This window comes from Lampris incognitus, chromosome 3, assembly GCF_029633865.1.
Source record: "Lampris incognitus isolate fLamInc1 chromosome 3, fLamInc1.hap2, whole genome shotgun sequence".
NCBI lineage: Eukaryota > Metazoa > Chordata > Actinopteri > Lampriformes > Lampridae > Lampris > Lampris incognitus.
Genome location: NC_079213.1, coordinates 74343807 through 74370852, shown reverse-complemented (window position 1 = coordinate 74370852; position 27046 = coordinate 74343807). Strand labels below are relative to the sequence as shown.

The 27046-nt window shown below is 41.1% G+C and overlaps 1 protein-coding gene across 1 annotated transcript in view; it reads right to left on the bottom strand.

Annotated features, from left to right (window-relative positions):
- Nucleotides 1-22536, bottom strand: part of znf644b (zinc finger protein 644b) — a 45513-nt gene extending 22977 nt beyond the window's left edge. Inside the window, exons 1-6 of the mRNA XM_056276806.1 lie at nucleotides 22440-22536; nucleotides 18238-18284; nucleotides 6360-7064; nucleotides 5569-6149; nucleotides 4332-4887; nucleotides 1281-1847 (exon numbers count right to left, since the gene is read on the bottom strand). Coding sequence (XP_056132781.1) covers nucleotides 1281-1847; nucleotides 4332-4887; nucleotides 5569-6149; nucleotides 6360-7064; nucleotides 18238-18284; nucleotides 22440-22444 — 2461 coding nt within the window. The 5' untranslated portion in view covers nucleotides 22445-22536. The remainder of the gene's footprint in view (nucleotides 1-1280; nucleotides 1848-4331; nucleotides 4888-5568; nucleotides 6150-6359; nucleotides 7065-18237; nucleotides 18285-22439) is intronic.
- Between the last annotated feature and the right edge of the window lie 4510 nt (nucleotides 22537-27046).

Sequence of the window (27046 nt, the reverse complement as noted above, 5' to 3'; positions counted from 1 at the left end):
AGCAGGTCGTCTAGTAATTGGAAGGTTGCTGGTTTGATCCCCGGCTCTCCCAAATAGCATGTTGAAGAGTCCTTGAGCAAGACAATGAACTCCTAACTGATCCTGATGAGCAGGTTGGTACCTTGCATGGCAGCCTCCGCCATCAGTGTATGAATGTATGGTTGAATGTGAGGCATACATTGCAAAGTGCTTTGAGTGGTCGGTAGACTAGAAAAGTGCTATATAAATGCAGTCCATTTACCATTATCATTATTACTTATTATTATTATTTTGTCAGGGCATTTTATTTATTGATGGTTGTCAGGCTATAAAGACAATTTCTGCAAATATAACACAAAAAAAAGATTCAACAATAAATTGCCTACCCTAGCTTTAACATGGGAGTCTATGGAGTCAGGCCTCTATTTGCAACCAGTGGAGTTGCCCCTGCTGGCCATTAGAAAGCATGTAGGTTTAAGGCACTTCTGCATTGGCCTCACTTTTCAGACCTGGAGGTTGCCCCTTGGGTCCAACAAAGATAGCATATTAACACAAGCTAGTAATAGACCATAATTTAGCTAACGAGAAGCATTGGCCCACCTGACAGGACAGTGGGGATCTCCAAGATTGCCACTTTAAGACTATCCTCTTCGTTAAGGGACGACAACTAATCTTGGTATAACATTAAGCATAAAGGCCGACAAGTGCATACATACCTTATTCTGCTTACAAGCTGACATTTGTTGCTGCCCTTCTATACTGCTGCAATAGGTAGCTAATCCTGGAACTATGCTATCCTTCAATGCTACTATATGACTGGCTGCTTCTCTGCCCAATACACATCCATTCTTCAGAGATGATTGGCTAAGCCTGAACATTTATAGAAGGGGTAGAATTGGCTCAAGATTTAAGGGAGGAGCTATTTAATGACCAAGAGCATAGTTTGAGCTGAACAAAGGAAATAACAACAAAAAAAAATCAAAGGGGAAATTATTAATTTAGAAAGCTTCAGCACTCCGACAGATCTTTAGAGCTATCATACATTAGATCAGTTAGATTAAGGTGAAATTGTGAAGGAGTGGGCCTATGATGTCATCATAGCTCTTTCTGCCATCTATCTGATCAACCACCTTCAAAAAGTTAATTTGAAAAAAAAAAGGTAAGATAATGGCAGTTCACTCTAATTTGTGAAGTATGAAATATCTGAAACATGTGTACTATTTTCAAAACAAATCTTAAAACAGTTATGCTAAAGCTTTCGTGTTACAATATGATGAAGCCCAGGGGATGGGGCACCATACCGTGAACATAATTTGACTCCACACTGGTCACCTGCATCTCCTCCATGCTCTCTTTGGCAATGTTGAAGTGCCTCCTGGTTGCGTAATAACCATCTCGCCCCTTGAGCGCCGTGCCATTCTGCATTGTCTGTAGCAGCTCTACTAAAGTGCTTGAGGCCCCGTTGGCCCCTTGTGCTTCTACCTGTGGTGTCTTCCCCTCAGAGAACTCATCCACCTCCTGCTTTGGTACACAGCTACCCACTGGAGTAGGTTTCCTCACGCCGTACTGGATTTTCATTGAGATCCCAGTGTGCCTCAAGAATGAGCCATTGCTGCTGACGATCTTCTGAGAGACAAAGGGACGTGAGGGGGACTGGTTCCTGTTAAGGATCTGGAGTATGTTCTGATGCTCCCTCTTGTCCTGGAGCAGCTCATTTAGGAAGCACACAGGGGACTTGTTGTCGCTGCTGATGGTCTTACCTATTCGTTTGAGGTGTCCCCTCACGTGGTTGGAGAGGCCAGTTTTGGTATCAAACCAGCTTCTGCAAAGGGGACATGTATGTTCTTCTTGTGATGCTGGCTTGTTTGCTGAAAATAGAAGTTCAGAGGAATATCACCATACTTGAAGTGCTTTAACTTTGCATAGTGATGTCTTGCTAATAGTAATAGGGCTGCACAATTATTCACAAATAATTGGGCATCTGGATTGTATGTATCACAATTAGGGTTAATTGTGTGCTTTGGTGATACAGAAGTGTTTAAATTATATTTTCAATGCATTGAAAAGTACCCGTGTTAAATCACTTTCTTCACACCTGACCAGTCAAAACCTTTTCGCGCACCCATTTCACCAAAATGAAAGAAATCGACTTAACAGGTGGGAAAGAAAGGCCCAACATAGGACGTTTTATGGAAAAAGTTGTCAATAAGTAAACAACAAAAAAATGGATAAGCCAATTGTTACACTTAGTGAAATAATAAGCTAAATAAAATAAAGTTTCCTGAAACTGTGACTGAGAATTGTGATCTAATCATGACCACAATATTTCGTGGAATAATTGAGCTTATAATTTTTACCATAAACATGCAACCCTATACTTGCATCAGTGATAAATTTATTGATGAAAATAATGGTAAAAATAATTTTTCAGCAACCTTTACGATGTGAAAAATAATGCAATTATTTTGCCAACAGTTTGCCAACATGCCACATTTCTTTGTCTGCCAAAAGAACAACTAGGTGTGTTCTGCTTACTTTCATACAAACAGCTAGAGCTGAATATACGCAAACTGTGGCCATGGTTCTTGTTTACTGGCATGTAAGGCTGTACAATATGTTGTATTTTTATTGTCATTGCAATATGAACTTCTCCACATCGCAAAGGGCTGCAGTATCAAATGACCAAGATTCAGCGAGCAGCAAAGATGAGACAGCAGAAGAAAAGACCTCCTGGCTGTTAGCATTGTAACCCTTGCTGATCACGGGCAATCACTGGTGACAAAACACTGGCTTTTTTACATTTAACATTTATGGATTAGCATAGCATAACATGACAGTGATGGTCTAGCATAAAGCATGCCTTGCTTATGTGTCTCCAATTAATTAACACACATGAGAAGGTAAAGTAGACGTTCATTGTTTTCATCTATCTTAATAGGATCTTAATGTGGAAAGTGGCGAGTTTTTCCTAAAAGCAGCTCATGTTGAGCACTGAGCAGTCACAGCAGCGGAAGTAATTTTTTTTTTTTGTATCCACCCAATTATCCCACTCTTCCAAGCCGTCCTGATCTCTGCTCCACCCACTCTGCCATCCGGGGAGGGCTGCAGACCACCACATGCTTCCTCCAATACATGTGGAGTTGCCAGCCGCTTCATTTCACCTGACAGTGAGGAGTTTCACCAGGGGGACATAGCGCGTGGGAGGATCATGCTATTTCCCCCAGTTCTCCCTACCCCCGAACAGGCGCCCCAACTGACCAGAGGAGGCGCTAGTGCAACGACCAGGACGCATACCCACATCCGGCTTCCCACCCACAGACACGGCCAGTTGTGCCTGTAGGGATGCCCAACCAAGCCGGAGGCAACATGGGGATTCGAACCGCCGATCCCCGTGTTGGTAGGCAGCAGAATAAACCGTCACGCCACTTGGACGCCCAACGGAAGTAATTTTTTGAAGAATGAACAGACAATAATTTGTCCACCACTTGAACTTGAAATCCCACCCATTTTCATACTGAAGCACAACTGGCCAAACATTTCAGAAAGAAATAGATAAAGAAACTTAGTTTGAAGCATGGAGCAGGCTGTACAGCGGCCAATAAATACTGCTACTTAATTGATTCAAGGAATAGGAATGCTACTACAGCTATGAAACCTCTCACTGCAAAGATACTTTGCTTTGAGCTACCAAACGCAAAATGTCTGAATTCTTGTTCACTCCAAACAAAGTTCAGATCGTTCCAGGAGACACACTAGGGGGTAGTAAGAATCAGCGAGGAAACACTGTGAGACTATTTTCTAGCGGCCAACTGCAACTTTTCTGTCAAGGTGAATTTTTAATCTTATATAGTTTTGATCCAAATGACTGCACTTTTTCTTTACACATGACAAAACTAGCATCAGGACAGGCTGTATACTGAATAAAAGACTATGACAATCACTTTAATTACTATGATATATAAACTAAGTTGTGACTCAAAAAATAATGTAGAAATATCCTATTTTGTCAAGAGACAAAATACTGTCAAAGTTAACATTGTAAATCTGACACTGTCCATGACTGAGATGCGCTTACATACATGGCTCAAATCTTTGCCTCCGCTTTTGTTCCAAAACATAATATGAACTATAGTTGTGAATTAAGTTTCAGCAGCATGCATCAAAGAATTAATCCCAAAAGCCGTGTGCAGAGGTGTCAACGCTAGTGTGGGACCTTCTGTTTTCATTTCATTATTCTGCATGCCTTTTCTTATCCACAGTGGGAAACTATTTTATCAAAACTTCATTTACTGTGCTGTGCAGTGCCTGTTTAGTTATATATGCCAACAACAAGAGGTAAAATATGCTATCACCTTTTTTTAGTCTCTTCATGCCAGAGGGAACCCTTTTGCGAATGTGTGGTTGGCAGTCCTGCAGTGCCACTTGCTCCGGTGAAACTATGTGACGAGCATTATAACTCAACCCAACTCGGTGAAGGTGCCCTCGCACATGATTTGAGAGACCCACTCCAGACTCAAACACAGCAGGACAGTAAGGACAGGGCTTATGCTCAACTCCTGACACAAATAAAATGTCAAAGGGTTCGCTTTTAGGTGTAGAGGGTGATGCTGGGGGATCATCACACACTGCACTTTCAATATACTCCTCTTTGATAACAAGCTGCTGTATGTCACTGCAATCATCATCTTCATTGTTATCATCCTCAATAATCTCATCAGCATGTGTACTTTTGTCTTTGTCCGAAGACCTATGCTTCTGTATAGGATAGCTCCGGGCATAAGGGTTCTCTCTGCTATCCAGGAGGTTGGCTGTAGCTTCACAGTTGTTGCCGTTACAATCATAGATATCCTCCTCAGAAGTCTGTCTCTTGACCTTTTGGTTAAGCTTTGGTGATGCATTATCATTCATCTTGTCAAATGTGTTATGCAGGGGTGTAGACATTTTTCTTTTTGATGGAGAATTTTGGTTTGCTTGGCCTGGTGAACTCCTGCTTGCCATGTTATTCTTGTTTTCCTCGGTGGTGAGCAAATCATCAGAGTCCGAGAGACGATTTGCATGCATTGACCTGCCAGAAACGTTACAGTTATAGCTTGGATCATTCTCCTCTTCATGTTTAAAACCTGTTGTAACGTATTTGTTGTCAGCTCGTCGTGGAGACAATATGCCATGCATGTCAATCTTCCACAAAGATGGTGACTGCATGTTTGTTGTGCAGTCAGCACTGCCCTTGAACTTTAAGGAGTTGAACATTTTACATGAACTTGGTGTGTCAGAATTCATCATGCAAACATCACCCTTTTCACTTGACCAATAAGTCAGTGATGTTGGTTTTGAATCAGCAGTTTCGGGGTGATTTTTTAAATAATTAACCACGGGATTTGTATACTCAAAAACTTTGTTTAACACTGGCTTTTCACAATCCTCATAAAATGACTCCTGATGCTCTAGTTCAGAATGCCTTTCTAGTAATTGCATGTCTTGGCTGGTGAAGGGACATAATTTACAATGAAACTGAGAAAGGTCCAGTTCTTCCATGTATTCAGTATGACTCATTCTACAGTATTTAGGCTCATGTGTGTTATGGTGCACAGCTTGTAAGTGTGCTTCAAGTGCCTGCTCATTGAGTGCAATATAGCTACACTCATCACAACAGTAATAGTGCTTAATATTGCCATGTGTTTTGGCATGCTGGACAATGGACTTAGTGCGATTACATCCATATACACAATGTGGGCATTGAAATCTGCTATACCTGTCTTCGTTTTCAAGTTTTTTAAGAACTTTGATTTCTTTCATGACTTTTTCTAGCCTCTCTTGATGGATAATAATGTGCTTCATGAGGGAGTTGTTATCATAGAACAGACACCCACACTCCCTGCATACATAAGGCTTCGAAACATTCTCACAGTTCACCTGATTACTATGACTATCTAAATGATACATCATATGTCTATGCAAATGCCCCTTTTCCTTGAATTTAACACTGCATATTGTGCATGGAAAGCAAAGCAGATCATGCTTGGGTCGTTCTGTCTTCAGGTTTTCGGGTTTTGTGCTAAACTTGTCCTCATCTTCAGGGTCATTTTCCTCATTACAACCTATCTGTGCCATGCCATAAATAGGTTGCTCAGTAGCTAAGGCTGTGTTCTTGGAATGACCTTTGGAAAGCTCTGCAGAATACTTTAAATCAGACCTTGTAATCAAAGAAACATGTTTTTTGGCTATGTCAGCTTTCCTACTAGCATGGAAATGTCTGTTTGGGTAACTTAAGCTGTTTCCAACCTGATCTTGAGGACTTAATATGTATGTGCTGGGCATCCTTTTTCTTGATCTGGTTGACTGATGCAACACTCCCGTCTTTCTCTCTCGCTTTCTGGTACCTGTGTGGCCATGTGGCGAGATGTGCTTGAGCTTTTTTGGTGAGTCCCATCTGATCACTTCTGTATCAGCATACTCATCAGAGGAGTATTCCGACAACTCTGTGTTTGAGTCCCGTAGAGATCTTGTTTTCATTGCTTTGTTTGTTAAGGGTTGACTAATGTGCATTTGGTCAGAACTGTCACCTGACAGTGTGGAATAGGGCAGTTTAGACCCATTTTCTTCAGAATTAGACAGTGGCGTGTTGGCACCTGACTGTTCAGCCACTGTTTTTAGGACAGTTCCTGCTGTGTTCTTCCAAGCATCTGATTGAAGCTCACTATGTGGCGGTAACACCTGAGGGCTAGTGTCCTTCTCTGGTTGCCACTTGGTATCCAGGACATTGTTGGATAAAATACTGCCTTTGTTCAGGACACAGCGTACCTCTGAGGTGGGGTGTGAACCAGGTCCATTAACAAGTGCTCCTGAAGGCAATGAATTGCCTGCATGGGGAACAGCAGGGACACTGCTGTATACAAATGGATTCGACTGGGCTCCATTTAAAGGGTTTTCGTGTTCATCTGAGGACAGACCTGCGGCATTGTTCTTCAGGGAGGATGTGTGACTCTGTAATGGCTCCTGAGTGGGACCTGGGCTGTCAGACACCGATTCCACATCTTTGTGATCTTGTGCATTTGGCCTCAAATCAGTCATAGCAGTATTACTTTCTGGGGGGGGAAAGAAGAGTATCACAAAATTATTAGGCATGCTCCATATGTTAAAAACATCAAACATGGCATAAAAAAAGTCCATATCAGACACACATTCATTTTCATTGATTCCTTTTCCATGCACATCAGAAGTACACCAAAAAGGGAATTTGCCAAGTGAAATAAATGCAGATTTGAAGTTGCAACATAGGGTAATGTACTATAACCAGTGCTGAAAAATCTAGCACTCTTTTGTTATCCAGACTTTCAATACGTGGCTGTTAAAATGTAGTTTTGTGTATTCCCAGCTTTCCACAAAATGAGAGCAGTGCTATTCTGTGCTGCGCTATGATTTTCAACACCCTCCTTCACCACCTCTATTCACAACAAACCCTGCTGTTAGCCCTGAATACCCTGGTGAGGATGCTTAATTATGTGAGCACACCTCTGGGATACAACCTACCCTGCTTCTCCCCCTAAAGTTCTCAGCCGTCGGCTAAAATTGACCAATTTCCATGGGAACAACGTACACTTCCAATGAGATCATATTCTGTCTTATCACTCTGTGATGGTGCCAACACAGATCCCAGCATGACACCATTGTTACTTGAATCCTGACAAATTGGCAAGCGTACACACGTCGTCTAAGATACACACAAACAGTGTCTAAGATACACGCACACAAATAGGCGTACACTTGCGCAACGCAGTAAGGACTGACTGTGGGTTGTAATTCACGTCCAGCTGTCATTTGGTTATAACAATATTGTCACATTACATGAAAACTGATGAAAATAATGAATGGTCCAGCAAAGGTTCACAAGTTATTTGATAACGCAACATGTGTATGTTGCATCAGATTTGTCCTGGGCTGCTTTAGTCTAAAACCTATGCTCAGTGGCTTTGACATCCAGTGCTGGTTGCTCTCTACAGGAAGCTGCATTGCTAACGAAGTGGTAAATTCAGTGTTAATGAGTGGCTTCACTGTTACCACCTCAGAGGTAAAACCTTCCGAGCTCCATATTCTCCCCATCTGTTGTGGTGTAAAGGGTTTCGAAGGGAGAACAGACGCTCTACATTTAAAGCGAACTTCACTGCCACCCCCCAAACAGCAGGGTGGCTAAGCCATCAAAATATCTAGGCTTGAAATTTACAAGCCTCATTAGCAGCCAACTCGCACCATTCAGTGGCGTACATAATGAGCAAGGTTCAACAGAAATGCAATTTTTGAAAAATTTATTTGGTTTTATTTACTTCATTTAGTCAATGTTAAAAGGCTGCCCTGCCTTAAGATATTTACAGGGATTATTAGCTTTGATATGTCTAAACTGTATGCACAGTTCGATCTGTAATGCGTTTTTTTTTTTTTTTTACCAACCCTGCCTGACAATATCCCCAAGACACTTGAATCTTAAGCTTGGTGAATGATATTTAGTATAGTATGAGCACCACTGTGTGTTGCTGAGCAAAAAAGTGTTTTAATCATAACACCTCTAAGTTATGCACGTAGGGTCCTTTTTCCTCATTGAGTTCATATGTTTGTTGTTCAGCGCCTGCAGTAACACTCATATTACACCTCATCTTGAAGTTAGCACTGGAAAAAAAAAACAGCACAGTGACAACTGGCTATTATTATAATTATTCTGGTGATTCAAGAAAACCCTTTCTATTGTGTGTATTAATCAGCTGCTCTGATCAATTTCTTCCATCATAACTCACAAACATTCAAAACATACTGCAAAACTTTGCAAACATATTGCAAGACATGATGATGTTCTCATTGCACGGTGCTCAAGTAACCAAAGGCCAGGATGGGATGCAAACCAAACCCCCCTGTCACCAGTGGTTTGAGTCTGCCTCACAACACAACCTTAGTACATTGTCTTGTTTTCCATCTTCCTCATCATTTGCCACTATGGACAATCAAATTAATTCAAAATCATTGCAGGGGTGACAAAGCAATTTTAAATGATGCCTCACGGAGATAACTCAGAAAAAACTGTGGCTAGAAACTACAGTCAAAAACTTTCTGTGGATTAAGAAGGGCGCTGAAGTCAAGTCTGCTTCCATTATAATGAAACTGAGGGCAAAGGTTGGACATTATATAACAAAGGCAGGAGGAAGGGTTTGGTGCTGTAGGCTTATAGAGGTGGGAGTGTCTAAGCAAATTCCTTCCTCCATTTGGACTGAGGACCCAGGCTGGCAGCAGAGGGGAGGCTGTGCTGTAGACCAACTGGGACCAGTCATCCAGACCATTTCAACTGCTGGAGCTGTCTGTATGGATCAACGGTCATCCCCACATCCCTCCACTATTGCCTTCACCAGAGAAATGTCTAAACAAGGGGCAATGGGGTGCACGGCCCCTCAAGTACTGCACTACACAACTTCCTCAGCTAATGGGTTCTATTGATTTATTTGACACAATGTGAATTTATGAAGCTGCCTCTCTAGTGTGAGAGTATCAAAGCATGGCTCAAAACAAACAGACAGAGATTCATCTTGACACTTCAGTAATCCCGAGGTGAGTGTGCTCTCTCAATGCCACAGCCACATATAAAAGAAGACGCCTGGTTCTTCTTCTGGTGCCTTAGCCCTGCAGTTACCCACATAGAGCAGACAGGCGGGAAAATTTAGCAGTTTTGCAACAAACCCAATCATACAGTCATCAGTGTGACTTCCCTGCTTCACAGCACTCTGCAAAAAAATTTAGAGCCAACAGTAATGGTTTCTGAAACCACTCAACGTTTCTTACATTTGCACAGGAGAAAATAAAGAGGGAGGTTTCACAGAGTGTCTTTGGCTGGATTACATACTCTTTTATCCCCCTGAATTCTTGTCACCCAAAGGTCATTTCCATAATAATAGCCTCCATTCCCTCTAATGGGATTTTGGCTGTGATTATGTATACTGGTGTCTTGAGCAGACACCATCAGCCCTGTCATCCTGAATTGTGCAAATGTAATTACACAAAGCCTTTGATAGCTAAACAATGTAATTTGCTGCTCGAATAACAAGATACACAAGATTTATTTGACTCAAATGATGTCATAAGAGGAACTGTATGAGTACCTCTAGTATATCTTCCAGGGGATTTGTTTATACTGAACGCCAACTTATTAAGTAGCCCAGTATCAAGTAACAATAAGGCATTCTGTGTGTGTAAGTCAATCAGTAATATTTTCACAAATGGTGTATGTAGCGGCATCACTTAACTGGATATTCAAGTCAATTGTAATTCAACTAATCAGATGCCAGTATGCACGTTTTGTGTTGAGAAAATAATTGCAAATTTACTTGGTGGGGGTGGGGGTGAGGACCCCAGTTGGTCTACATGATCTGTATCTTGTAGTTTGGCACTTCATCGGGCCTTTGATGGCCCACAACCAGTGTTTTGCTAAGGAGACACAAGCTATCACAAGACAAAAGCAGAGCAATACTCTTGTTAGGTTCAGTTAATGTGGACACGGTTGAGTCCAACTAGTCTAGAGTTTGTCTCAGGTAGCCTTGAACCACAGCCAAGAGACTGTCTCTTCATCTTCATCCTGTCCAAAACTTTTGGGCAAGGCTCATTGTCAGGAGTCGTATAACGCACCTCGCACCAAACCCTCCCACCAGAAAGCTCTTCTTGCCCCCCTCACCTAAAAGAGAGAATAAATGAAATGGCTGTGATGGTAGATTTACTGATGAAAAAAGGCGAAGCGAGAACATTCGGAGTGATAAAAGGGGACAGGGAGCAAGTGACAGTTGGGTTAAGACAGAAGTCATGTTCAATAGCAGGTAGAAACATCAAACAGTGAGTTCACAGGAAACCTATGCAACGTTGTCTTGAAGGAGGATTTTCTGTTGTGTGGAGTAGATTATATCTGTTCAAGCTGCTGACATGGCCTCATTTGCTGCCCATAGTGTTAGAGGGGGATTAAACGATATAAACTTTGAAGCTTTAAACAATACCTCTCAAAATTAAATGGATTAAGGGAGGGATGCGTGATGGGGATTTCCCAAGGCTTTGTTAGTTTTAAACTCTACTCCTTTTAAGGGGAAAAAAAAAAGGCAGACAAAAATTTCTCAGGCATGTGACCGTTTTAATGAGGCTGCTCTCACGTTGAGGAGGGCAGTGGGCACAGGAGGGCCGCCTAGCAGATGGCTCTCATAAACATCATATCTGCTCTGTTTAGATACATGCATCCTCATCTCCCAGTACTGAAAAGAAAACAAGCCAAACCATCGCCAGGAGCACTATCCACTTGCCTGATTTTGGCAAGCCATGCATGCCTGTTGAAATGGCACATTTCCATTTCCTGTGTTTTCCCCTTCATAACAATATGCATGAGCTGAGCTAATGATATACATAACCTCTAATCTGTTATAAGTATGCAGCGAAGATGCAACCCTTGCGGTGGTGAGTATTTTTATTTGGGGGTAGTTAGGATGTTGACTTTTATTAAATGTTATTATTACCATATAACGTATAATATATAAATACACAGAGACTATGCAAGATAGAAGCAGCTGCTATGATTAGGCATGCTCAGATGCATTCCTCTATGGTTGGAGATGGGAAAAAAATATCCAACTTTGTTAGTGTCACTTTGCTGTAGACATGTGACCAATCAGATGAAAGGAAGTCAGTGTCAAAACCCTCTCCAAATTGAGGACAGGCTCTACACTGCCGAGCAGACATCAATGAGCTTAAATTTGGAGACATGTCAAGCATTGCAGATATCAGGATGAAATCTCTCATTACCTCTCTTTAAAGCATAATATGAAGCTCAGACTCCGTTATGAGTGCATGGCAGGCTTGGAGGAAGATGTAGGTAACAGGGCCTTCATCGTCACAGACTATATGGCAACAAAAGACCAACTCATTCCTCTAAAGTCACCATGGGATCTATTATTAGACAAGGACAAACAACTCGCAGCAAGAATTAAATAATGTGACATTTGCAGCCTGTGATTAAGATTAGAGAACCGGAGTCGGCCAGTACATGCATGATCTTCAAGTCAGCAGGTCAAACGTTCAAACCAGTTAATAATGGGAGCAAATAAAGAAGAGGAGATTTGTTTGAAGAAAATATGCCAGAAGAGGGAGAAAGAATAAAGAGGCTACTAGTGCTATCAATTAAACTGTAGATGCTGTCTTGGGAATCAGACAACTGGACAGCTTGAGCACACTACCCTTGACAGCAGAGGGATTCCCTCTTGTCATTTCCCAAGATCTGCACACACACACACACACACACACACACACACACACACACACACACACACACACACACACACACACACGAAAACAAACAAACACACCTTAAGTCACATAAAGGCACACAAACGCACACAGGCACAGAAACACACACAGAGGCATGTAAGATGATTATTCAGCGCTGCTTGTCAATTGTACCTTTTCAGCCTGGATCAATTAGTTGTCTTGCACCGCGGGCCTGGACCAGTGCCACTCATTAACATGTGAGTGCCACTCTATCAGCTCCAGCTCCAAATAAATCAAAGGGTCGGCCACAGAAGAAAAGGGGCTAATATTTCCTCAATAACCCCAGAGAGACTCCATGGAGAGATGCAAATTGCCTCCCAGGAGACCCCGGGGGATGTGAAGGAGAAACTCGCTGGGAGGCAACGGGAAGCTAATGAGTATAATGGTAAATGTATACAAGGAGAGAGAGAGAGAAGCCCTCTCTATTCATACCAATTAATACAATCTTATCAATGGAGGTTTACCGCAGAGAGGAGGAGAGCCAACATCTAACCCCTGCCACTGATCACAGGCCCTCCTCCCTCCCCACTTCCACCTTGTGAGCATCTGTATTATTCAACACGGGCAAGGCTATGGTCATTAGCCCTGTGGGAGGCTGGGCCAAGCCCGGGGGGTTAAGGAGATTTTAAGAACCGCTCACTCCCTACATCAAACCAAATCGGGCCAAATCAAAGGGATTCAAAAATGTCCCTTTTTAAAAGTAAGGAATGTGCCCTTATTTTGACGTTCGGTTTTTCTGCATAGCTGATACAAAAATGAGACAAAACCACACAAAGACACCAGGTACTCCTGTAAACGTAGATAATAAAGTTTTACACGAGTACCATTACCAGTAAGCCAGTTCAGGAAAAAGGCATTACTCTTTAATCTCACGCCACTACAAAATATTACAGTGCAATTTGTAATAGCATCCAACTTCCATATACACTATTCACAATGAACTGTAAATTTAGTGTCAATTGATGGGCGGTTGAAATGGTTCAATGAAAGGAGAACATGTGCAATGAGCCGATTATTTGAAGCCCATAAATATTACCTGAAACTTTTCTATTTTGGAAAACATGTCAACAATTTTACAAACACACAAACACAAAATCCAAGAAATTTAGTAAATTTCTCTATTAATAGGTGCGAAACACACACACACACACACACACACACACACACACACACACACACACACACACACACACACACACACACACACACACACGCACACAACCACTGATTTTCAACAAACATGTGACCATATTTGGATCGCGCAACATCTTATTCATGTATAAATATTTTTACCTTAAAGGAGAACTCAAGACAAATAGTGAATTATTTTGTATACCTAAAATTTAAAAAAATATCAGTAATGTCTTGCTTTTTATTTTAATTTCTATTTTTAAGTCATCAAATGGGTTTCTTGGAAATTACTCCTATAGCAATGCAAACAGTTTACACTTCCAAATATTACCAACAGATGGCACCTGTAACCACGATGGAAACTAGCTCATTGGACTGACTTAAATACCAAGCCACCAGATAACATCTTGTGACTTCAGTGGCAAGCAAATAAGCCATAACTTGTCTGCAATCATCTTGCATCACTGATCACAATCTTGTGTAACTGTTGATATATGATAGCTAATTACCTTTTAGCATAATATAAAATGTCAACTACTCAACGTCGCGGTACAACCATGTGACAAGTATCCAAATAATTACACACAGCAGTAATGACACCATACCACTGTATCTGCAGAGGCCACAGTGACTAGCTAGTGACTGCGAAGGAAAAAACAGAGTAAGACTGAGTTTAAGGAAGCATTTCAACTGCCAGGAAAGAAAACAAATGCTTCAAAAGCATAAGATGAAAGAATGCCCCTCGTCTCTCACACTGAAGGTCATATACATCAAGATGCAGAAATATGTCTGAGGATTTGCCTCCCTGAGAACTTTGAAAGGAATGAAATGAAGGTTAATCACTATGTAACTTCCTACATGTATAATCCTACACTCTATATTTCATTCGACATATCTCTAAAAGCCCAGCGTCAGCATAATTGCACCTAACCTGTGCCCCATACGCTCAAATCTCTAAAATATCACATCTGACTCAAAGAATAAATGGGGAATTTAATGAGGAAAGTGCTGACCGTAACTTTAGATTGGTATCACAGAAAGATTTAGCTGTCTTAAAGTTAATGTACAAGAGAACCTCCTTAAATCCAAACCCTTCAGAAAAGGCGGCTGGTTGAACTTGTGAAAAATTCAAATGGCCAAACACAAGACCTGCTTGTATTCTTGCTATGACACACCAAATGCAGTGAAGTTAAAGTGTACTCTAAACCTGCCTCTTTTAGTGCAAGTCTCCTAACACAGTCCAGATTGGTTGAAATTAAGATGGGCTATTACATTTGGGTGATGCATTAAGAATCAACATACCAATAGCACAAAAAAAAATGCACAAATGCCAAATAACTATTGAGATTTGATATGAACATGTGCAAACATAATAACTGTAAAGTAAATCATGTATTCAAAATGACTAAATTTTGGACTTCTGGATGATCTCTAAGAATTTTCTTTTGACATGCAAAACATATTCTGTACCTTTGTGCATCCCCAGGTTAATAATATTAAACATTTCCCCATGGGAAATTTGAAATGGGTCATTTCAGTGAGCCATTGTTCCTGCAGTTATTATTATTGTTATCACCTTCAATGCACCGACTTAGTGGTCACAGGAGCAAGTGTGGCTTTTAACACTGTCATGGCTTGGAGTGGCAGATTGAGAGTATCAGTGATCAAATTCTGCCCCTTAGTGGAGGAAGTGGTCCACAACCCTAACTAAAACCGGATAACAGAGCGGCTTGATCTGGAGAGATTGAGCATAAAGCTGGGTTCCCAGACATCTGTATCTTGTAGTTTAATGCTTCATCCGGCCTTTGATGGGCCAAGCAAACTCGCCTGCTGGCCCCAATGAAGACTTCAGTGGCTGGAGACTAGGTCTCCTTGAAACCCAATTCCTTTTTGGGGAATTTAGACAAAGTCGACCCCATGTCCTTTGTTCAAAGAATCCCACTCAATCTTAGGAGGAACAATGCCTTACTTCTACAGCCATTAGCACTCGATTCAGTATCTGTATACACGAACAACCCCACATGAACACAGAAATTAGAAAAACGAATGTACAATTTCTGGACGGTATCAAGAAACAAAGACTGAAACTGCAACATTGATAATAGACAGATATGGTGGACTCATGGACTTCTTGTTGGAATTTATTTTCGTATATTTATAGTTCTGTCATGTTTACTGAATCTGAGAATGTTCCACAGTAATTAATTAAACATGATCTTTTCCAATAGTGTCTCAATGGAGCTGACATAAGCGATAATTGGAGAGGATAATATACTCAATACTTGATGTAACACACAATAATCAATGTTCGACTATCATGCACATTTTAGTGATCCATCTTTAGGCAGAGAGAAAATATTGTTTAGATTAAAATAACGAAGACTAAAGACCGTAAAGATGTGGTTTGCAAGACGTTTTAGAAATATTTCAATTATCATCCAGTCAGTAGGGATCAACAATGAAGATTCCTGTTGACAGTGTTTTCAAAATCTGGCGGCTTGCACAAACACCAAAAAAAATACAGACTAAAGCTTATAAACGTCTTCCAATGAAGAACCGAGTTAATTATGAATGTACAACTTTTGTTTTGTTACTTTGTCAAGCCAAAAGATAGTCAGCAGGCTTCCATGTGGTATCATACACTCACTGGCCACTTTATTAGGCACACCTGTCCAACTGCTCGTTAACGCAAATTTCTAATCAGCCAATCACATGGCAGCAACTCAATGCATTTAGGCATGTAGACATGGTCAAGACGATCTGCTGCAGTTCAAACCGAGCATCAGAATGGGGAAGAAAGGTGATTTAAGTGACTTTGAACGTGGCATGGTTGTTGGTGTCAGACGGGCTGGTCTGAGTATTTCAGAAACTGCTAATCTACTGGGATTTTCACGCACAACCATCTCTAGGGTTTACAGAGAATGGTCCGAAAAAGAGAAAATATCCATTGAGCGGCAGTTCTGTGGGCGAAAATGCCTTGTTGATGCCAGAGGTCAGAGGAGAATGGCCAGACTGGTTCGAGCTGATAGAAAGACAACAGTAACTCAAATAACCACTCATTACAACTGAGGTATGCAGAAGAGCATCTCTGAACGCACAACACGTCGAACCTTGAGGCAGATGGGCTATAGCAGCAGAAGACCACCCCGGGTGCCACTCCTGTCAGCTAAGAACAGGAAACTGAGGCTACAATTCGCACAGGCTCACCAAAATTGGACAATAGAAGATTGGAAAAACGTTGCCTGGTCTGATGAGTCTCGATTTCTGCTACGACATTCGGATGGTAGGGTCAGAATTTGGCGTCAACAACATGAAAGCATGGATCCATCCTGCCTTGTATCAACGGTTCAGGCTGGTGGTGGTGGTGTAATGGTGTGGGGGATATTTTCTTGGCACACTTTGGGCCCCTTAGTACCAATTGAGCATCGTGTCAACGCCACAGCCTACCTGAGTATTGTTGCTGACCATGCCCATCCCTTTATGACCACAGTGTTCCCATCTTCTGATGGCTACTTCCAGCAGGATAACGCGCCATGTCATAAAGCTCGAATCATCTCAGACTGGTTTCTTGAACATAACAATGAGTTCACTGTACTCAAATGGCCTCCACAGTCACCAGATCTCAATCCAATAGAGCACCTTTGGGATGTGGTGGACCGGGAGATTCGCATCATGGATGTGCAGCCGACAAATCTGCAGCAACTGCGTGATGCTATCATGTCAATATGGATCAAACTCTCTGAGGAATGTTTCCAGTACCTTGTTGAATCTATGCCACGAAGGATTAAGGCAGTTCTGAAGGCAAAAGGGGGTCTAACCCGGTACTAGCAAGGTGTACCTAATAAAGTGGCCAGTGAGTGTACAGTGGGACTTAATTTAATTAATGTGAATATTATCTATAGTTAGTGTAACCGGTTATTTTCTTGCCCGGTGCGGGATTCGATATGGGGTGTACTGCACCACAAGGCGACATCACTAACCGTTCGGCTAAAGGGTCAGACCCGTTAGCTAGGGACTAACGTGTCTTATTAGTAGTTTACAGTCGTCACCCTCCCCGGAAGCGCGCCCTCGCGCTTTGTTCTTCCCGCACTCCGAAGAGACTTCTGAGGATCTGCACACTTCCGGATCCCACCGCTGCCACCAATGTAACCGGTTATTTTCTTGCCCAGTGCGGGTTTCAATAAGCGGTGTACTGCACCACAAGGCGACATCACTAACCGCTCGGCTAAAGGGTCAGACCCGTTAGCTAGGGACTAACGTGTCTTATTAGTAGTTTACATTAGTATAGCTATAATTTTGCATTAGTTTAGATATCAATACTCAAAATGATGCCACTCATGTGTCTTGTCACTCTCTCAAAGGTAAATAACAATGGATAGACTATTGCCAAAACTATTTTGTATTCTGTTTCACCCTGTAAAAATAATCAAGGTTTCAGCAGCAAACTTGTCACTCCTTACAACCTTGTCAAGTGTAGCAGCAGAAGCGCTGACACATGTTACTGGCATCTCAGATTTAATTTGACTGGTAATCACACCCGGCAACAGTTTCAGAGCATTTCACACGTTGGAGCTACAGTTTCAGGTGTTAAGACGGCACAAAGACATACAACTGTGCCTCTGAATCACAACGCCTCTTAGGGGACAGACACATTTTGGCGTCTGTCCCCTAAGAGTCAATTTTAGCTATTCAAAAATCAAGTTGGTGCGTATCAGTTTCCGAAAGTTTGTTTCCAGCACGCGTGAAAGTATTCTTAAGAGGTGGAGTATCTGTGAAAAAGAGTTCAATACTTACCAGTCTCTTCAGAAGCACTGGTTCCACATGGTCCTGTAAAAACCCACCTGCAATGAAGTATAATGACAATTAGATGGTTAAACACAACGTTCATGTCATTCTTCTGATCATTCTTAATTTTATTTTTCAAATATTCAAGGACAAACTCAGCCAAACGACAAGCAAACAGGTCACCAGGGATCACCGTTAGTCACCACTTGAGAACATTAACCTATTCTCAAAACCTCCAGTATTTATTCACCAACAGTTAAACTCTGACATTCACCGCCAAGGGGAAACATCTCATCATCCCACCTAGTTCATTTTCTCTTTTCTTTTATTCATCTATTTATCTATTCATTCATTCATTCATTTCCACGCCGCCCAACTGCTGCAATCAATATGTGGAGGCCGGCAATTACTTCTTGAAAAATACAGCCATGGACATGGTGATAAACAATATTATCCAGGGCATATTAGAATGATTTGCGTGTGTGTTCAGCACGGTTTCTTTTTTCAGCCCACATATTAGTAATGAAAGCAAGTGAGCAACATCGCTGCATATATCAGAAAGAGTCCATGATAGTGGCTGGGTGTTCATGAATTTATATGGGTAACACGGATGCTAAAAAGAAGATGTTTTACCAAACTGAGGAAGGCCAAGTGTCCCATCATGCAAAGGTAAACAGTCTGGGTACTGACATTTCATTTTCAGTGGTGCTTTTTACATCTCAAAGTGCAAAAAAAAGTGCTGCAGTGGGAAACAAAAAAAAAAGAAAAAAGGAAGTTAATCATCAAGAGAAACAACTACAACAGCAAGCTGGCACAAAATGAAGATGTTTTGGGCTAACTATTAACAGTTGTTAAAGCTGGAGTGGTTAAATGGTGGCTCTGTCAGTGTGAAAAAATGCTGTCCTTATTTCTCTGCCACTGATATATTTCTGCAGGCTTCAATGTTCTTGGTAGATTCACCTGATTACTAAAATATCTCATCTCTGCAGCTGCTTCTCAGCTGAGTTGCTAATTCAGGCCAGTGTACTCCCATTTAAGTACTCCCTGGCGTCTTCATTTATAGCTGTGTAAGCAGCTAGCCAGGCCAACAGAGAACACATGACTGTTTGCTATGCTGAGCATTCAGGGACTTGGTTAAAATATTTGACCTTGTCAAGTGACACATAATCAATTTGTGGATAACATGCCTCAACCCTCTGATTTATTTAGTCAAACAATTGTCTCTCTCTCTCTCTCTCTCTCTCTCTCTCTCTCTCTCTCTCTCTCTCTCTCTCTCTCTCTCTCTCTCTCTCTCTCTCGCTCTCTCTCTAGTTTAGTGATGCTTTAAAATCTACAGTAAGCTGTACGTGCAACCAAGTATTAGGCCTAAGCTTGTTATACATGGCCACTGATGAAATGTATTTCAACGAATATAAGTGGCAAGGTCAGTGTTTTCCCCTGAATAGCAACACAGAAATTCTTGATGACAGGGGCCTTCAAGATGCTAATGATACATGCCATTTCAGATGCCATTTCAGAATCTGCAGTACTTGCCCAGATGGATCATATCTGACGGTCTTGGTATATATGACTAACGTTAATTTCATGTGCAGTCCAGTCTGAGAGGCTAAACTGGGATATAGCTGTCAACTTGGCACAGCCGAAGAACTTAAATCTATTCTGACTGAAGCAATGACTTCAAACAACTGTCAGTTATGTTTGTTGAGATCACCCGCCAAATGAACATATCATTCAGGTTGAAGACTGAATTGGATCATAAGAGGTCACAATCCTTTTTCCTGACCAACACCAAGGGCACAGTAGCCTTTATGAGAGGAGCCGCTTACTGTTGAATGTCGTATAGGGATATCGTCTGCTCATTCAAATTGCATTCCAATTCTTCTGCATAGTGCCATAGTCATACATTATATGCTGCATTTTTACAATCCGTGACCTCCTTGAAACGTACATGGCAATTTCTGACACCAGGATAACTGCACAGTGAAAAGTTCAGACTTTCTCTTTATCACACCAGAGATCCTAATAGAATCTACCGTGCAGGATCCGTAAACTTACTTAAAGAAATTAAAATGATCAATGATTGAGTCATTTTTGTTGTAACTCTTTATTTCTTCTCCCTTGCTCACTAGGGCCAAATCTAGATGTGAAAGCACAATTTTCAGTGTAACATGTTTAAAATATGTACTGTTGGTATGCCTTACAAATGGGCTAAGATATACAAATGCATATCCTCAGCAACAATACCTTAAAATGATCAATTCATTCACAAGACGGAAGGACAGCTACAGTGTATGACACCCAATGTGCGTCATTTTGGTGGAAACACCTCTCTAACTCATCCATGTGTAATACGTAGGTCTACTTTCCTTAACCTACGATGCACACATTATCTGACTTTACTTGTATAAGAACAGTTTAACTTGGCTCTAAAATAATTCTCATAAGCCTCACCTCTCTTGCTCGATCTCTCTCCCTCCATCTTCACCTAATCTGTACAGTAGGAGCCAGCAAAGACATGAAGTAAGTTGCAGACGAGAGCAATCACGACAGCAAATACCAATAAGCCAAACTTTCTGGCTCCGTCAACACTTGGGGTGGGGATTGATTCAGTGCGAAGTCGTGCTACTAGGCTGTGATGTTTTTAACATCACCGCATTTCCCCTGAATTGCAATGCTGAACAAGGCTGTAGTCAGCCTACTAAGAAAGGGTGGAACTTTTTTTCCCGCAAAAGTGGGTATTTCTTATTTGGAGCACAGGATACTTTATGCACGGTGGCCTTTGACCCACTATGGCTGCAAGTACACTATACTTTAGTGCACTAAAACTTGTGTTTCAGTGGAGGAATCACTAGATAGTGGATATATGATAAAAACGTAATTTGTTCCTATAGGTAATTGCTGCTTGGTTTCATTGAACGCAATTTAATTAAACTTTTTCGACCTTTCATTTTTGTTTTTGTTTTTTGGAGGTAGGTTGAACAACCCACCCGCCCGAACTCCCCTTGGCTACACGTATGACTGAATCACAAGTAAGACACTGTGTAGAGGTTTGATGTAGTGACTTGTATGTCTCTGAGGTTTGAATTTGAAATCTTTACCGAGGGAAGCACGGTCACGTTTTAAGCCTTTGTGACACATGGTGCTTAAAATAAACGCATTTTGTTGTACGTTTTCTTTCAATTATTGCAGGTCTCACATGAGCCTTAAATCCCGATACTTGCGATACTGTGATATTTTTAAAAAATATATAAATTTGGTACTAAAAATACTGATGTAATATCAAATCAGGAAGTACCTTCCAATTCCCGAACCCTAACACCTGGCATAAATCATTTCAAGTTCAAGTTTATGGAAACACCCAACTAATCCATGCATGTTTAATGCAGGTCGCCTTCCTTAAGCACCAAGACCATGCATGTAGTGTGACTATCCTTGCAATAAACAGCTTACCTTGACTCTATGATCATTTGAACAAGCCTAAGTCTTTTTTTATCCCCTCTATCTTCACCTAACCTGTAGGTAGGCCTACATTAACACTTAGCAATGACATGAGGCAAGCTGGCAGCACTTGCTGCTATATCAAGTACGAATCACAAATCTAAAATGGAACTATGACTATATTACCGTGAACACGTTATTAGGAATCCATAATAAACATTATTTACCCCCCCCCCCCAATAGCCAGGGAGAACAGATTCTGATGCCGTTATGGGACTGGCAGTTTTAATCCCATTCGGGGCACTAGGTAGATAAAAAGGAGGTCTACACTGACTTCATCATCCTGTGACAAGCTATGCGTCATTTGAGACCGCTCTGCTCCGGCTGAGCGAGGCGGCAGGCGGCTCGGAGTGACACGGACAACCCGCGCGACACGTATTGAAATCAATGCGCAGACACAAGCGACACGACGAAGAGGCGATGCGGCTCCATTAAAGTTGCCAAACTTGAGAGCTCGTTAGCCTCCAGTCGCCTTCCCGTCCGCAGCCCGTCAGTCGCCACCGTGCGCCTTATAATCATAATAATAAATGTCGTATTCTCCGGTCCCGGATGCGACTACGTCGTTGCTGTTTTTTTTTTTTTTTTTTTTGCTTTTTTGGGGGTTTTTTTCATGGCGACCCCCCCCCAAAAAACGACGCGACACCGTCCAAAGCCCGCCGACGGTGTCGCCGCGATACAAGTATGCTTATTCTGTAATGAGCTGCGATACCTACCTCATTCATGCGGCAAAGAAAGAAAAGGGAAAAAAACCGAGTATCAGCCGATGGATTTGATATTGCGAGCGAAAAGTGTTTCCGTCCTTCATCTAAATAGACTGGCGCCATTTTGGTTTAAAAAAATAACGCAGGTTGAACTCTGGTCTGTGTCCTGAGCAAAGAGGGACGCTCAATGTAAATGTTGAGCTTCAGCTCAGCGGCGCACCGACCCCCTTCCTGTCCATTGGAAGTCAGGTAGGGCGATGTGGATGGAAAATTTCTACTGAGCAAAACGTAAATAACAATTCATTGGGACGGAATCCACAACAACAAAAATAATAATCGCCCTGCAGGGAAAAAAATGGGATGCCAACAACATGACAACCAGTAGGATTAGAAGTAGAATTTGTCTCATTGCATACCCAGGGCTCCAGCTATACTTGGAAGTACTTTTCCATTGAGACTACATAATGATGAGAGCCAAATTTTCCACAGGCAAAGTTTTTAAAAGCTTTTAGGCATAAATGACACCCAAAATCTGGTGTATCACTGGAATGTAGACCTATATCGTGCATATTCTAGTTTGTAGTTGAAGGATTACTTTTGTATGTTTATCATTATTTCCATATTTGCATTTACATAGTTACATATAGGTATGTGTAGAGGCTATTGTCATGTGCACACTGTCCACCTCCAACTGCAATAGCCTCCATGACCTTCATGTTTCTTATGCTGTGTATTCCTGTATATATAACCTGCCTGTTTATTCTTATACTGCTGTGAAAGCGGAATTTCCCATTGGGGATCAAAAAATTGCCACCTCGTCCTATCTCACTGTATTTGTATCTTATCTCAATATACACAGACTTTCTCAAATTTGGGTTTCACAAGTAAATATTAATCTCACAGTGTCTTCACGGTGCACTAGCATGCTAAACTAAATGAGTTAAAGATCGTTACTTAAGGATGGGCCAAAAATGGCAAGGAAAGGGATCAAATTTTCCACCGTGGATAGGCCAACTGAATTTCAAAATTATTCTTCAAAATTTTACTGATGAAAATATGCCATTGCTGTATATTTAATGTTTCTTTGCGCCCTTAGAAGTAAAGCAGTTAGCTTTAACCCTCATTTAAATTGCATAATGATGATAACACTCTGAAAATGCATAATTGACCCCATCGTATGATTACTTTCTGAAGTATACGTGCCTCCATCCTGCTTCCATTACTATTACAATTGTCCCATGAAAACTTTCAAGAGGCTTTAACATAAGTGCACAAAATCCACGTTGTTGCCGAGCACTGTATCTTTCTTAATAATATTCAAGGTAATATTCACGTGTCAAACATGTCAATAGATAGACCTGTCAGTAGTGACTTCTTCTCATATTAGTAAGACTTTTTATTTGTGTTTGCCTTATATTACTTCTCTGGTATTTCATTCTGCAACAGTATTCTGCTGATAGAGCTTCAAGTGCAGTAAGCCAGGAGTCAGAATTATAATTTTGTGCATAATTTGTCCCACATTATTCAAAAAGTGTCTCGATTATCTGCGGTCCCCTCCTTATTCTATCAGATCTGAACTGACATGGGTGTCCATTGAGATTTGCAGTCTGACTTCAGTCTGTTCAGATTTCTCTCAGCAGAAGGTTTCAAAGGCTTGTATAGTGACCTGACAGCCTGTACATATATCTCTTTGGCTGAGAGGTTTAATGTTCTTCAGCAATCGTTTATTTTGCTCTGGTGCATGCTGCATATGTAGAGTATTCAAAAGCACACTCATGGTCTGAATACTATCATATCTTACTATCATAAACATACACAATAAAGTACAACTAGATTTTTTTTTAAAACTTCCATAGCTGTGCATGATGTCCACAGTGGTTTAGTCGAACAGTAATTCTCGCATAATGAAATATTGATTAGCTAAAGCAAATAACTAACAAACTCTTCGAATGTACATTTCTCAAGTGACTGTTATTATCAACAAGAAACAGACTGCAGACAACTGAAATCTCTGCAAATCTAGTCTGTTGAATATTTATAAAATGGGCAAAGAATTATTTACTTGCTTCCAATAAATTATTAATTGGGTGGAATGCAAATCATTAATCATTGATGTTGATGTATTGAGAAACTACAAGACATAAATATTTGTGTATAAATATTTATCTATTCCACTCCACTTTGGATCGACTTTAGACTTGGTTCCTTATTCAACAGTGATATGTTCCATTGAAGCCATTTTCCAGTCAGTTATTTGTGTTTCCTTCAACTGTGATGCGTCTGTACCTAGATGGTAGAGAGCACAAATAATTTCCAAGGAGTGTGTTGTCTCTTTGTGTCAGACATAGGGATTGACACAAGCCCCCTGTTTTCGAGCATGAAGTAATTCTTTTAATGGCCTGCCAACTGTGCATTCTTAAGTTTGATTTTACCCCCGCAAAATGAGAGCAAAAATCGCTAACAATTTATTATGCTGTTTGTGCCTCACTCCACTAGTTATCGTCTGCAATTTATTTCCTACCTTGGGGTACTGCAAGCCATTTTTCTCCATTTTCTGTGGCTCACTTTTTTTCTTTTTTTTTTCTAGATCCTGCACGCTGCTGACTAAACTCCTGCCTCCAGCCATGGTGTTGGAACATCACAGAAAACTACATCATTATACTGAAGCTAGTTAACAAAGAGAAGCAGAGACCCAGTTTAAATCATGGGGCGCAAGACAGAGTATATAAGATTACAGAGATCACCGACTCACCGTAGGTTTCTCTGTTGCAGACACGTTACTGAGGAGGCACGGGCTCTGCGCTTCCTCGCTTGGCTTTCTTTCTTCGGTCACATAATGAAAGCTATATCAGACCTCAGCACCTGCTTGAAGTCAAGGTCACTGTCCAGCTGGTGCTGAATACATTGAATATAACTTCCATTAGCATCAAAAGTATCATCGTACCTGAAAGCATCTATTGTCTTATTCTGACGTTTAATGATGAAAACTTTTGTGCAAACATGTAAATGTCATTGCGTGCGTAAGTTGATTTTACACCAGACTTGACCTTCACTGTGGATTCCTGGTATAACCATGTTCATTGTTCTTCTGTTATATGGAATAGATTGTTTTCTACTGTAGTGTACTTGTGTAAATTTTAAGTACTTATATGAGTAACTTTAATTTCAAAGTGCCTTGTATGCACTGAGATGCACCAGAAATGAATTAAAATCAGATACAGAACAACTGGACAGTGAAATACAAAGCAACTGGAATAAGTTAAGATGAAGAAATTTTGTGACTTAAACGATGATATGAATTCTGTTGGCCAGAGGTATTAGGTAGGGATTCCCTGATTCAAGGTGCCTGCATTGTGAATGTTAATTCACCTTTAGTCTACAGCTTTGATTTTGGAATGGCCCAGAGTAGCCATTAAGATCTCAAGCTGCAACTTATAAAGCGGTAAATTAACAGGTCAAAGGTCAAACTCAAAACAGGCAAGTGGTAAAGAGCATCCAAAATGAGCGTGATATGATGCAGTGACACGTTCACCCATTCACCTTCTTCATTTAGCTGTATCAATCACCTTTCAGCAGAAATCTGTCCAGTACGAGCCATTCCACAGTGTAACGTAGTGATTACAATCTCTGTAACATCCTTTAATTTTTTTTCAAGTTCAAGTTCCAACTTTTATTTATCAAAGGAACAACATGGCAGCACAGTGGCCCAGTGGTTAGCACTATCGCCTCACAGCTAGAAGGTCCTGCGTTCGAACCCCAAGCCGTCCCAGGTCCTTTCTGTGTGGAGTTTGCATGTTCTCCCCGTGTCTGCGTGGGTTTCCTCCCGGATGCTCTGGTTTCCTCCCACCATCGAAAAGACATGCGTGTTCGGGTTAATACTCCTCCTGTCTGTGCCCCCGACCAAGGCAATGGAAAGGAGAACTGGAGTTAGTCCCCGGGCGCTGCAGCTGCCCACTGCTCCTATACAATAGGATGGGTTAAATGCAGAGAACACATTCGTTGTAACAATATGATTCGTGTTAAGAATACAATGACAAAATAAAGTGGCTTTCTCAATACAGCGGGGGCAGACATTGCTGGCACTGAAATGCTTAGGGGTCAGTCCCTACCCCCCCCCTCAGAAAGCTATAAAAAAAGACATAAATTTAAAGTTGAAGTAGTATCTAAAATCTGAAATCTAAAATTTAGCACCATTTCTAAATCGGCTTTGGAGTATGTTCCTGAATGTTCAAACACAAATCAGAAATAAAGTTGATACTTCTGGCTATACGCTTTGTATTTATATTGATAATCGCATAGCCAAGGCAAAAATACAGGGATTCTCTCATAAGAATGGACTAAGCTATTTCTTGACTCTTAAAATGCTTGCATCATCACATATGAAAATGCAAGATGGGTCAATTAAAGGATTTGACCTATATTTTATCTAATGCGGATTACCACAAGGTGGCAGAGGGTACCATGCACATGCTGTGCCCTGCTCAGATATGCCTCTTGAAATGAAACTTATTAACCACCATTACATCAATGCTCACAAATTGTATTTTGATATGCAAAACGATTTTTAAATGCATATATTATATGCTGTTTTAATCCTTAATATCAGTAAATATGCCATA